Source organism: Protopterus annectens, chromosome 8.part0 (assembly GCF_019279795.1).
Source record: "Protopterus annectens isolate FY-2018-M chromosome 8.part0, PAN1.0, whole genome shotgun sequence".
Classification (NCBI taxonomy): domain Eukaryota; kingdom Metazoa; phylum Chordata; order Ceratodontiformes; family Protopteridae; genus Protopterus; species Protopterus annectens.
In genome coordinates, this window is record NC_056741.1 from 1,343,363,675 (window position 1) to 1,343,375,856 (window position 12,182).

The 12,182-nt window shown below is 39.8% G+C and overlaps 1 protein-coding gene across 2 annotated transcripts in view; it reads left to right on the forward strand.

Annotated features, from left to right (window-relative positions):
• Window positions 1-12,182, forward strand: part of UBE4A (ubiquitination factor E4A) — a 1,266,879-nt gene that overhangs the window by 386,297 nt on the left and 868,400 nt on the right. For both annotated transcript variants that reach the window (XM_044080891.1, XM_044080892.1), the window contains exons 6-7: window positions 9,495-9,654; window positions 10,962-11,164. In XM_044080891.1, coding sequence (XP_043936826.1) covers window positions 9,495-9,654; window positions 10,962-11,164 — 363 coding nt within the window. The remainder of the gene's footprint in view (window positions 1-9,494; window positions 9,655-10,961; window positions 11,165-12,182) is intronic.

Sequence of the window (12,182 nt, forward strand, 5' to 3'; positions counted from 1 at the left end):
CTTGTTTCTGCCTGCAATTCCTAATATTTTATGACTTTGTGTCTCTCTGTACACAAGATGCTGTGGTCACAGGGTGTAGCAATTTCAATAATCAGTGCTACTTTGTCTTTTTTTCATGGACCACTATATCTGGTTTTCTCACATCTGTTTGAACTGTTGGTAATTGGTGATCCCATGTTATGTAGACTTCATCATTTTTTGTGATGCTTTGTGGCTTATGTTTCCAATGTTCGTCAGCTACTTCAATATTATTATGTTTGCACAATCCCCAGTGTAAGTCTTGACACATTATTATGCCTTTCCTTATACAGTTCTTCTGCCATTAGTATGTCACAGCCAGCAACAAGGTGTGCAACTGTTTCCAGTTCTGTTTTACAAAACCTGCATTTGTCTGATTCTCCCACATGTTCACTGGACTTTGTAAACCAACGTGTAAGTAGTCCACTATCTTTGGCCACCAATATTAACCTTTCATCTTTTTGGTTTTAATTCACCTCTCCTTAAAAATTCCTGCATTCGATTCTGATCAGCATGAGGTTGTTCTAGGAGTTTTCTATACTTGTGACTATGTTGTTGTTGTCTTTCGGCTTTTCCCGGTTAGGGGTCGCCACAGCGGAACTCCGGTCCGCTAATGATTGGCAGTAGATTTTCACGAATGCCGAGGTGCCAGCTCGACGTTCAACCTTCAACAAAGGCACGCCCATTTACGCATGTCTATCGAACGCCCACCCAACCGCGAGGAGGACATGCAGACTCCACACAGAAGGCACTCCCCGCACTCCAGCCGAGAATCGAACGGGAGAACCTCTTGCTGTGAGGCAACAATGCTACTGCTGCACCACCACAAAATGTTCTATTTATGTATTTTCCACATTTCTTGCCTTCTCATTTGATCCTTCACCTTATATTCTTTCTTTTGTTTTTTGGCACATTCAGTTGGTGCTTGATTTTTATCTACTGGTTTGATTTCCATTCCTGCTTGATGCCAGTATGCTTCTGCTAGACTAAGAAGGGAAGTCATCTCAGATTTATTCTCCTCATGTTTCAAAACTTTCACTATGTTTGGGTCTTGTGAGGTCAGCAGATATGTATGTAGTCCCACAATTACAGATCTATGCATGTAATCAATTTCAAGGACTCCCATGCTGCCTTCAGAATGGGGAATATATAATCTTGGTATGCACTGTTTTTTATAAATCATTTGATGAGTATGAAGCATCTTGTTTTTCTGTCTAATCTGTTCAACACCTTTTGAGGCCAGTCAGTCACTCCAAAACTGTAAGTTAGGACAGGAAGAACAATTTATAGATTGAACTTTGTTCCTAGATGTCAGTGCTGTTTTCAGGATTAATTTAAGTCTTCTAAAATATTTCTTACTGAGTTTTATTTGCATCTGTTTGTTTTATTGCTGATCCTTCATCAATTCCCAAATATGTATACACTCCCTCTTGCTCTAGTTCTTTTATATTGCATTCATGTCCCAAACTGATGTTTTCTTGGTGTTGCAGCTTTCCTGCTTTAAAGGTTGCTTTTGCACATTTATCAAGACCAGATGACATTCTTATATCATCTGAAAAAGTTTTGACAACTTGCAGTTGTGCTTTCAGTTCCTCATCTGATGAGCTATACAGTTTTAAATCAGATGAGAAGTCTTTACACTTTGTTGCTTTATGGGAGCTAAATTATAGCCATGACATAATCTGTTAAGCAGACAGCTTAATGGGTTAAGGGCAAGGCAGAATAGCAGCAGTGACAGAGAGTCACCCTGGAATATCCCCCTTTGAATTTTTATTTCTGGAATAATAATTTGTCATATGAGGAAGTTTCAGTGGTATCTAAAATCATTGTGGCTTCAACACTGCCACCCACTAGACTGTCTAGTTTCTCTGCTTCCTTTTCTCAAACTGGAATTTCACTGGTGGATTTAACAGATATCTGTCAGTACAGGTGTTTCTTTCCAACCTTTTCAGCCATCCCAGAAACTCTTCACAGATGCCTCAGAACTGGGGTGAGGAGCCACTTTAGGCACCTTGAAGATTCAGGGACTTTGGTCCCCTCACTAGAGGGTGGATCACAACAACATCAAGGAAATGAGGGCTCTCATTTTGGCTTTTCAAGCTTTCCATTCAGTGTGGATATCAGGTCCCTTGAAGGTTTATACAGACAATGCCTCAGTCATTTGAGACATCAACAAACAAGGTGGCATGAGGTCTTAACTTCTTCTTAGGTTAGCCCTTTAACCATGGGAATTTGCCATCATTCTGCAGGTGACCTTCAAGGCAGTTTCTGTACCTTCAGAGGGAAATCTTCTGGCAGATTATTTCAGCAGGTCCAGGACACAGCCTCATGATTGGATGCTTCACAGAGATGTGTTTTTGGTCATAGTTCTTCGGTGTGGTATTCCTCAAGTGAATCTCTTTGCCTCCCATCTGAACAAGCAACTCCGACAGTTCTGTTCCAGAGTCCCAAGTCCTTTGGCTTGGAAAGTGGATGCCATGTCTTTTTTTCTGGAAGGAGATTTTTCTGCATGCCTGTCCTCCTCCTCCTTTACTTCCTATGGTCTTGCACAAGATCATGTGGGGCACACCCCAAATCTTGCTGGTTACTCCCTTTAGGCTCAGACAGCACTGGTTCCTCCTTCTCTTTCACCTGTTTTGAAACAGTCTCACAAGTTACTTTAAAGGATGGAGCTTCTCACACAAGACAAGGATCTCTCATTCACCCTCACTTGTCCGTACTTCAACTGACACTTTGAGTGGCAGGGTTTTAATTCCTTTCAGGCACCAATTTTTTGAGGACTTGCTTTGTGTTTTTCAGGATGCCAGAAAACTCACTAATAGAAAATCCTGTGTGGCTAAATGGAAGAGATTTTCTATTTAGTGCCTTAAGCATGACCTGGACCCTTTTTCTGTGGGGGTCCCTACAGTCCTTTCTTATTTCTGTGAATTGTTCAGTGCTGGTTTGGTGTGTTCTTCTGTTCGTTTGTCAACCATTTATGCAAATATGCCTCCAAGTCTACCTTTGACATCTAGTTTTGAAATCAAACATTTCCTAAAAGGTGTCCTTAAAATCTGGCCTCTGCATTAGCCTATTCCTTCTTCTTGAGACCTTAATTTTGTTCTTGAAAAATTGATTTAGTCCATTTTTGAGCCTGCCTTTTCTTCCCTGAAGCATCGTACTTGGAAAAGTGTATTGTTGGTGGCTGTTATTTTGCCAAGAGTGTCTCTGAAATCCCAGGGTCTCATGTCGGTTCCTCCTTTTTTGTTTTCTTCACAAGGACGGGGTGTCTCTTCTTATAAGTCCTCCTTTAATGCCCAAGGTGGTTAATGAGTTGTTCTTGAATCAATTCATCCATCTTCCCTCTTTTTTTTCCCTTCTCCACGGACTTTTAGCAATAGGGTGCTACACACCTTGGCTTTACATAGACAGCTCAGATATTACTTGGATAAGACAAAACACATCAGAAAATCTAAGCAACTTTTTGTTTACTTTCATGCCAGTATATTGGATTTTTCAGTGTCCAAGCAGATCATCTCCTCCTGGATTTCTAAGGCCATAGCATGATTGTAGCATGGGGCTTCACCCCCCCAGGTCTCCACTGAAAAGGGGTCATCACCGCAGTCAGACGATCCCGGTAAACAAATGTAAAATAAAAAATAAATTTATCAAACATTACAAGTTGTGTATCATTTCCAGGGCCAGGCAGGCTTTGCCAGGGCTATCCTTCATGGGTTTGTGGAGGGCTCTTCTCTACCTTCCACCTCCCCTACTTTCCAGCAGGTTTTGTACTTTCCCAAGAGAAAAGAATACTACAACAATGATAAGGAAGGACACAATATAGTTGTATAAGATCTTACCATAACAGTAGATGTCTTGTTTCCCGTTACAGTATTCAGTCCCCTCTGTCCTGACCTTATTTTCTGTTGCCCTACTGCTGTCCAAGGGATGCCTATTCCATCCTTATTTCCTAATTCCCTTCCCGGATGTGCATGTTATTCTTTCTCTGGGGTTGCTCTAATTTCTCTTGGTCCACATCAGTTCTGCAGATTAGGCACCTGTGCATCACATATGTAACTTTTGTATGTAGGCCATAAGTCTGACATAGGACACCTGAAAGGTGTAAAGACTTTGGTATACTGGCCAGATTTTAGGCTATCCTTGGCAGAATATCCCAAGAGTAAAGAATACTACAACAGGATTTTAGGCTATCCTTGGCAGGATATCCCAAGAGTAAAGAATACTACAGCAGTGAGAAATAGGACATCTACTGTTATGGTAATATCTTGCACAACTGTACTTTCCTCTCTTTCAGGTATTGATTCCTGTTCTGAAGGACAGGCGTTAGATTGGAGTTACATTTGTCCATTGCATATGCTGCAGATTCTGAAGCAGGTTTGTCTTCAGATTCTCCCCACTGTGGAATCATCTTTTTTTGAAGTTATAGACAGAATGAAAGAATTGTTTCAGTGAGATAACAGTGAAATTCTAGTATCACGGCAAAAAATGTTATGACTTATTACAGGTGGATTTTCCTCATCCTGCAGCTGTTCCTCCAGTTTAACCAGCCCTAGAGGATAAGTTTTTATGACAGCCTGCAGCACACCTGCCAGTCAGCCTCCTGCCCCAGACCCACAAATTTACATTTTCAAATCTGATATTCATACTCTGCAGTTATTTCTGTGATAAAACTGTCTTTTGCCAAAGATCTTTTGAATGTTGACTGTATTCTTTCTGACAAAGATGGGAAGGCTTTTGATAGCTTTGGGTAAAAAGTATATTTTTTCTACTTTAACCTTCAGAATTCTGGATTGTCATGCTCATATGTGAACATGTCTACTTAATTCTTTTGAAAATGAGAAAGTTAACTGCTGACCTCCCTTCTTCAGAAGTTAAGGCATATTTTTTTATCAGTTTTTACCCTGTTGGGTACAGTCTGCATTTCTGAACTTGTTAAAAGCTTCTGTTTCTCAGGTAACCAAACACTACATGATGTGTTCTTTGATTGTACTGATTCTATATCCAGAGCAACATGATGTATTCTTATGATTGTACTGATGCTATATCCAGAGCAACATGATGTATTCTTATGATTGTGCTGATGCTATATCCAGAGCAGCTTGATGTATTCTTATGATTGTGCTGATGCTATATCCAGAGCAACTTGATGTATTCTTATGATTGTGCTGATGCTATATCCAGAGCAGCTGCTACTAGATCAGTAATGAAAAGTTGTGAGTGGTAAATCGCTCAGTGTTTACCTGAAGATTTCAAAGCTGAGGTTTTGAATCATCCCCTGCAAAGAGAAATACTGTTTGACCCCTCTTCTGCTGAGGTCCTTAAAAGATTTGATGAAAGAGGGAAGGTAATTCAGAAGGGTCACTCAGATTTTTCAACCATCCTTGCCAAAGTTTAATAGGACCTTTCCTTCCAATTACATTTATAGGAAACAGAACAGACAAGTCTCTGAAAGATTCAGGCAAACATAATTTCAAAAAACGCAATGGCAGAAAGGCTCAAAAAGAAAGGGAAGCCTCCCAAAACCAAGGATAATCCCAAAAGGAAGGTTGATTGACTATATACCCTTTCTGGTGTTTCCCCCTTCCTACCCTGGCATCCCATCAAATCTATTCCCCAGGTTTAGGTCTTCATTTACCTGTTTGGCATAAACTAACTTCAGACAAGTGGGTTCTGATAATGTTTCAAAAAATCTATACAGTTGGCAGTGGGAGTCCCTTTCTCCTTTTCAAGGGATTCCTCTTCATCTGTAAAACCAAACTTCAGTGTTTCATCCAGTCCTGAAACAAATACCATATCTAGGGGTCATAAAAACATTTTCTCCTGAACAAACAGGTAAAGGATTTTATTCAAGATTTTTTTTCATACAAGAGGAAGGAACTTGAAGACCAAGACCTTTTTTTTCTAAATCTTTACATCATAGTCCCAAAGTTGAAGATGCTTTACCTTTGATCTGTTACCCCCTCCTCTCTACTCAAGGTTTGTTAGCAGCTCTGGATTTAAAAGATGCCTATCACATCACATCTCTCAGAGACTTCAGACATTAAGATTTTCTGTGTCTGGCTTATATTTTCACTTCTCACTGTTACCCTTTGGGGTTTCTACAGCTTCAAGGATGGCACCAGCAATAACTCATTCCTGGTTGCAAGACATTCACCTTTTTCCATATTTAAACAGCTGTCTTGTATTTGCAGACTCTCTTTCAAAATGTCAGAAATAATTTGCCTTGGTAAAAGGACCTTTTTCCTCAGTCAGGTAAACATGCAGAAATATTGTTTCATTCCTTCTCACAGGATAGTGTCTCTGGGATGCCTTCTGAATACATCTCTCTTGATGGACAAAGTTGACCTTCATATGAAACACTTTGAGTTTCTTCAGCTGGTCTCTGACTTCATCCAGGGAATTTCTCAGGATTCTGTTTTTCACGGCTTCTGCAGTTCTCATGATTCTTCTGGCCAGACATAACCTGAGAAAAATTAAATGGTTGCTCAAATCTGTTTGCACACAGCACTAGCACCCATTTTCTTTTCAGATCCCAGTGCTGGAATTTTTCAATAAGGAGTTACATTTGTGGGTATAGCCGTTGTCTCTCAACCCAGGTCTCCCCTTCTCCTTTCCAGCTTCTCCTCAGTCTGTAACCAGAGATGCCTTAGAGTTTACTTGGGGAAACATTTCTAAGCGGGTGAAAGTTCAGGGTCTGTGGAACAAGCAGGACATACTAAAACACATGCATTTCAAACAAATGGTGGCAGTAGTGAATGCTGTCAAATCTCCAAGTCATCTTTTGACTCCATACCCTTTATTAATTACCAAAGAATACACCACAGTGATGTAGTACATTAACAGGGAAGAACCAGACAGATCATACTCTCCCCACCCCTCTCACACACACACCTTTGCAGACTAGCTGTTGTAACCTGGGAATGAACAACTCTTCACATTCTGTCCCTTCAAGCTACCTGCATTCTGTCAGAGCAAAATGTTATTGCAGACAACATGACCAGGACAGACCCTCACAGATGAAAGTTGAACTTCTGGGGAGGGTCTTCTAGGAATTGATCCAGCTTTGGGGAGCTCTTGAAATGGATATATTTGTCTCCATTCACAACAGATAATTAAACTCTTCTCCAGGATTCCTTGAAAGCAGGCCTGGAAGACAGATAAATGTGTTTACTCTCATTTGACCCAGGCAACAGTGGTTCTTCCTTCTATTGAAAATGGCCAAGGGCAATTTCCACAAGCTTCCTCACAAAATGGACTTATTGACATAAGACAGGTTGTTTGATAGACCCCAGTCTTCAACTTCTGGTGACTGCCTGGATGATAGAGTTTTAATACTTTTTGGGCACATGTATTTTGAGGACATGCAGCAGGTATTAAAGTAGACTAAGAAACCTGCTGCTAAAAAATCATACATGAGTATATAGGAAAGACTTTCTTGTCGGTGCCAAACTAAAACCAGGATCCTGTTAAGACCTAGATGCTTCTTGTTCTGCAATATGTGTGCGAGTTGCTATAATCTGGCCTTTCTTACTCTTCTGTCAAGCCATTTCTGCTTGTCTGTCAATAGAATACCCTCTTCTACCCAGCTTGAAGTCTAGCAATTTTTGAAAGGGATTCTGCATGTCTGACCACATGTAAAACAGGTAGCTCCTTTTTGGAATCTCATTTTTGTTCTAGTGAAGCTTACACTTTTTCCATTTGAACCAGGTTCCAAGTCTAAAATGAAGTTCTTAACTTGGAAAATAGTGTTACACATTAATCTGACATCTGCAATAAGAGTTTGACTTACAAGCCCTTATGGTGAGTTATCCTTATCTCATTTTTCATAAAGAAAGCGTATCTTTGAGAACAAATCCTTCTTTTGTGTCTAAACTGGTTTCTGAATTTACTTTGATTCAAACTATTATCTCCCCATCTTTTTACCAGAGCCAGAAAATAAGAGGGAAAGGATTTTGCATACTATGGTATCCAAAGGCAATTCAGGTACTGTATTTACAGGGCAAAAACCTTCAGGAGTTTGGATCAATGTTTTTCCTACAAAGGTAAGAAAGGGGTAAATGAAGGAGAGAAGAAAGGGGACAATCCATGCCAAAACAGACAATTTCCAGATGGTTGTCTCATGTTGTTTTTTTGTTACTCTCACCATAACAAATCACTTTCAGACAAGTGCAAGGGCCATTCTACCAGGGCTTTGGCATTTTGAAAAGGAAGTAGAAAAAGAAAAGAAGTATTTTAGAAACAGCAGCTTGGCTATTTGTACATACTTTTACAAAACATTACAAATTAAATTCCTTTTCCATTTCCAGAGTAGGTTTTGCCAGGACTTTTGCCCAGGGGCTGCTAGGCTCTGACTTTCTTCCTCATCCTCTTAGCTTCCTTTCTAAGCTTTCTACCCATATAGCTTAGGCTACTAAAGCAGTGGTCTAATGACAATTATACAATGACTGGCCGGTAACATCGTAAAACGAGCACGCTGATTGGCCAGCCCAACCAGCGTGCCCGTTAAGAATATACAACGGAAAAAGATCCGGTCGCCCAGACCTTTTTCCGCTGATGTCTTCTTTAATTTTAAGGGTTTAAAAAAAAAAAAAAATGCGTAACAACGGAGATCTTCTTTTCTCCGTCGCTTACCTTCCCAAGCACTGATGTACTGGGTATGTGTGAGAACGCAAGTTCCAAATGCATGCGCACGACATCAGCAATGGCAAAGCGGAGCTGTCCAGCTGCAGAAGGACAGCATGGCGCCGTTATACAAAGACATTATTTAAGAAAAGTAAGTATTTTTTTCGTAAATAATGCCTTTTTATAATAGCAATAACCCACTTCTGGGTGTGGGTAATGCTGGATTTACCCACGGTTGTCTTTGTTTGGTCACTCAGTTTTTGCCATTGTAACCAAACCACACCAGCCATGGGTAAGTCCAGCATTACCCACACCCAGGCGTGGGTTATTGCTTAAACATAACACAGTTCTATAAGTTAACTTAGTGCAACAGTAGATGTTTAAATTGCTCACTGTTACAGTAGGGACACCCTTCTTCCTCCCCCCTTTTGTGTTACGTTTTTCTTCCAGGGTATACATATTTTTATTTACCTCTTTTCCTAACATTCTAGCATATACTTAAAAGTCTGGGGTCTAGTCTCCCTTACTGTGAAACAAGAAAGCAATGAAAACTGAATGCATAAACAACTGATTTTATGCAGTTCTCCTAGAGCCCTTCAGCAGTTAGGGTGTATGAATGGTTCCCCAAAGCTTTGGATGTTGTCTGATTGTCATATCCTTAGCCGCATATGACATGTATAGCTTAGGTACTGCAACAGTGATCTGTTTGAATATCTACCGTTATGGTAAGTTAACTTGCGCATCTGTACTTTTATTCCTTGAACCAGCTTGCCAGCAAGAACAAAGAAACTAAAATAAGTAAAATAATTTCCTTCCTCTGCTAATTCTGTATATAATGTACTTTTATCATCTAGGTAACGAAAGTACCAGAGAACTTGTTGCCATATGCAGTGCAGTGTAAGGATTTGGTTGTGTCAAACACACGAACTGTTCTACTCACCCCAGAAATTTACATCAATCAAAACATATATGAACAGCTACTTGACCTGCTTCTGGAAGCTGTTAGCAGTGGCAGTAAGTTTTTATTTTATTTCTTTATTAAATGTGTTTTGCTGTCATCTACCATGTTACTTTGGAAAACACTTGAAAAATTGATATCACTTGGAAAATGTTTAATTGCTGAGGTTTTCAGGTGCTCATAGTTGGTTGTCTGGGAATTTGCAGCCTTTGTTTTTTTTAACTGATATTTGCACTACTTGCACTGTCAAATCTCCACAAGTGCTACCCAGGCAAGTCTGGTAAAGGAATTACCATGCCCAGACTGCCACATAGTTTGGGCCCTTTTTCTACATACTGTCACATAGACTTTTAATTTCAGAGTAAGACATGTTACCTAAAACTTGATTGATTGGAGCATGTAGAGAAGCACTCATTCTTTCTCTCTATCCCTGCAGTGAGAGGAAAAATGGTGCTAGCTGCTGTGTGACCAGTAGAAGAACACCTTAACGATTCACTTAATCTATTACATTACATTCTATTTTGGCTAAATGTTCTAGCTTCTCATGTGCTTTATTGCCTTTTTAAACCCTGTTCTTCCATGCATTAGATTTGTGTTGTTAAATATCACATAATCTGGATGTGCATTTCACTGATGTTACTTTGCATCTAAAACCATGTTGCTTTTATATCTTTGTGGAACTGAACCCTCTATGTTAATTTGCATTATTTTTGTATTTCCAAGTCTTATCTTTGTGTAAGTAGTCTGTCTTCTAAGACATTTTGAAATACATGTAGTGGGCATTATTCAGTATCGTCCTTTATCGAACAAAATCATAGCTTTGACTGTGTTTTTCGTGGTCCAGTTGGTAATCCTTATTGCATACTATGCCTAAGGGGAGGAAGGTTGCTAGTTATTCTAAATGCTGAGCTTGTGTCCTAGGAATCAAGCACGTCATTCTTGTAAATAGTTTAATTTCAGCGGTCTCTATTTGGTAGTAAATCAGAATGCCACATTAAAGAAGAACATTGTCACAGCCATTTTGTTAACAGCTGTTTGCTCTTTGACCTCAATCATACTACATGCATAGTGGATGAGCCATGTACTGGGGCAGATGATCTGTTTGTTGTGGTAGCTGGTTCCACAACTGTAGCTGGTTTTACTAGTCCTTTTGGACAACGAGAGCAGATCACTGAAATATTGATGTCATAAATCAGAAAAGGACCAGGTAGATTTGTAAATTGGAACTTCCGAGTTTTGTATACATGCTTTAGAGGAAGAGGAGGAAAGAAAGAGAGTGAGATACAGATTAGCTGTAAGATGGTAAGCAGTATACTTGAAAAAGCATAATGGCAGTTACTTCTTAATTTTCTTTGCTATTCAGAACTTGAAGAGATGGCCGAATTTCTAGAAGAAGTTATTCTAGCAATTGTTTCAGATGAGGAAGTCCGGACATTTGGGGAAGTCATGGTGCCAGTGTTTGATATGCTAGTAAGACGAGTACGAGAGCTTGACCTCTGCCAGATTCTCCTCTACAGCTACCTAGACATCATAATCTATTTCACCAAACAGCCAAATATAGCAAAGGTAAAAGAAATTACATTATTAGTGCTTTATTCTTTCTGGTGTCTGTGAATCAGTTTTCAGAGTCAAAGAAGTTTGTGGTTTAGAGTTGTCCTTTACAGTCAGTGAAAGTTGTCCATGGAAAAAGTTCTTCAGTGGCTGTGAACTTCTCTCCTTACAGAAGATTATGTGCAAAATGACATTGTATGGATAGCTGAATGAGCTTAAACTTCTAAAGAAGAAATTTTGTCAGATGCAGCATTGAGTTTCTTGCATTGCAGACATTGTGGGGTTACAGGGACATTATACTTCGATTAGTGACTTTTAGCATTACTCAGTCAATCCAGCTCTTGATGGCTGTTCTGGAGGAACTTTAAGTGGCTGTACCGTAATAGCTGATGTTCATCATTAGACTACTGTAACAGTGATCTAATGATGTTCATCATTAGATCACTGTTATAGTAGTCTGCAAAAGCTTTGGGTGCCATTCTCACTCACCGTGCAATTGTAAGCATGCAAGTGTGCTGGTGTAATAGGAGTGTACACTATCTTTTCTAAGGACAAGACTCCTTAAAGAACAGTCCTACCTTCATACTCAAAGTGGTCTTGGAATATACCATTAACCATTCCATCCAGCTTCTTTTGTTTCACCCCAACCCTCAGAACAAGGGACAGAAAGATAATGCATCCAGTGGAAGTTCAAAGGCTGCAGGACATTAATCTCTTGGACAATCCCTTTGTATTCTTCATGGCAGGCAAACATGGTGGACCCATATTCAATGAGTCTGTTCAAATGGCTGGCCTGATGCTTCACATTTTACTGTGATTGTAATGGTTAGGTCCATATATGGACAGGTTAAAGCTCACTTTGCAGAAATTGCAGTCACTGCTGCTGCTTCAAGAATCTCCCTGCTGAAAACATCTATGAAGCTGCTACTTCTAACTGCATCTTCTCTAAGCAGTACAGACTGGACCTTTAGCATAAAAGGGCAAGTTTTGTGGCAGCAGTACTAAAAGAAATACTGTAACTTTATCCTTTCTC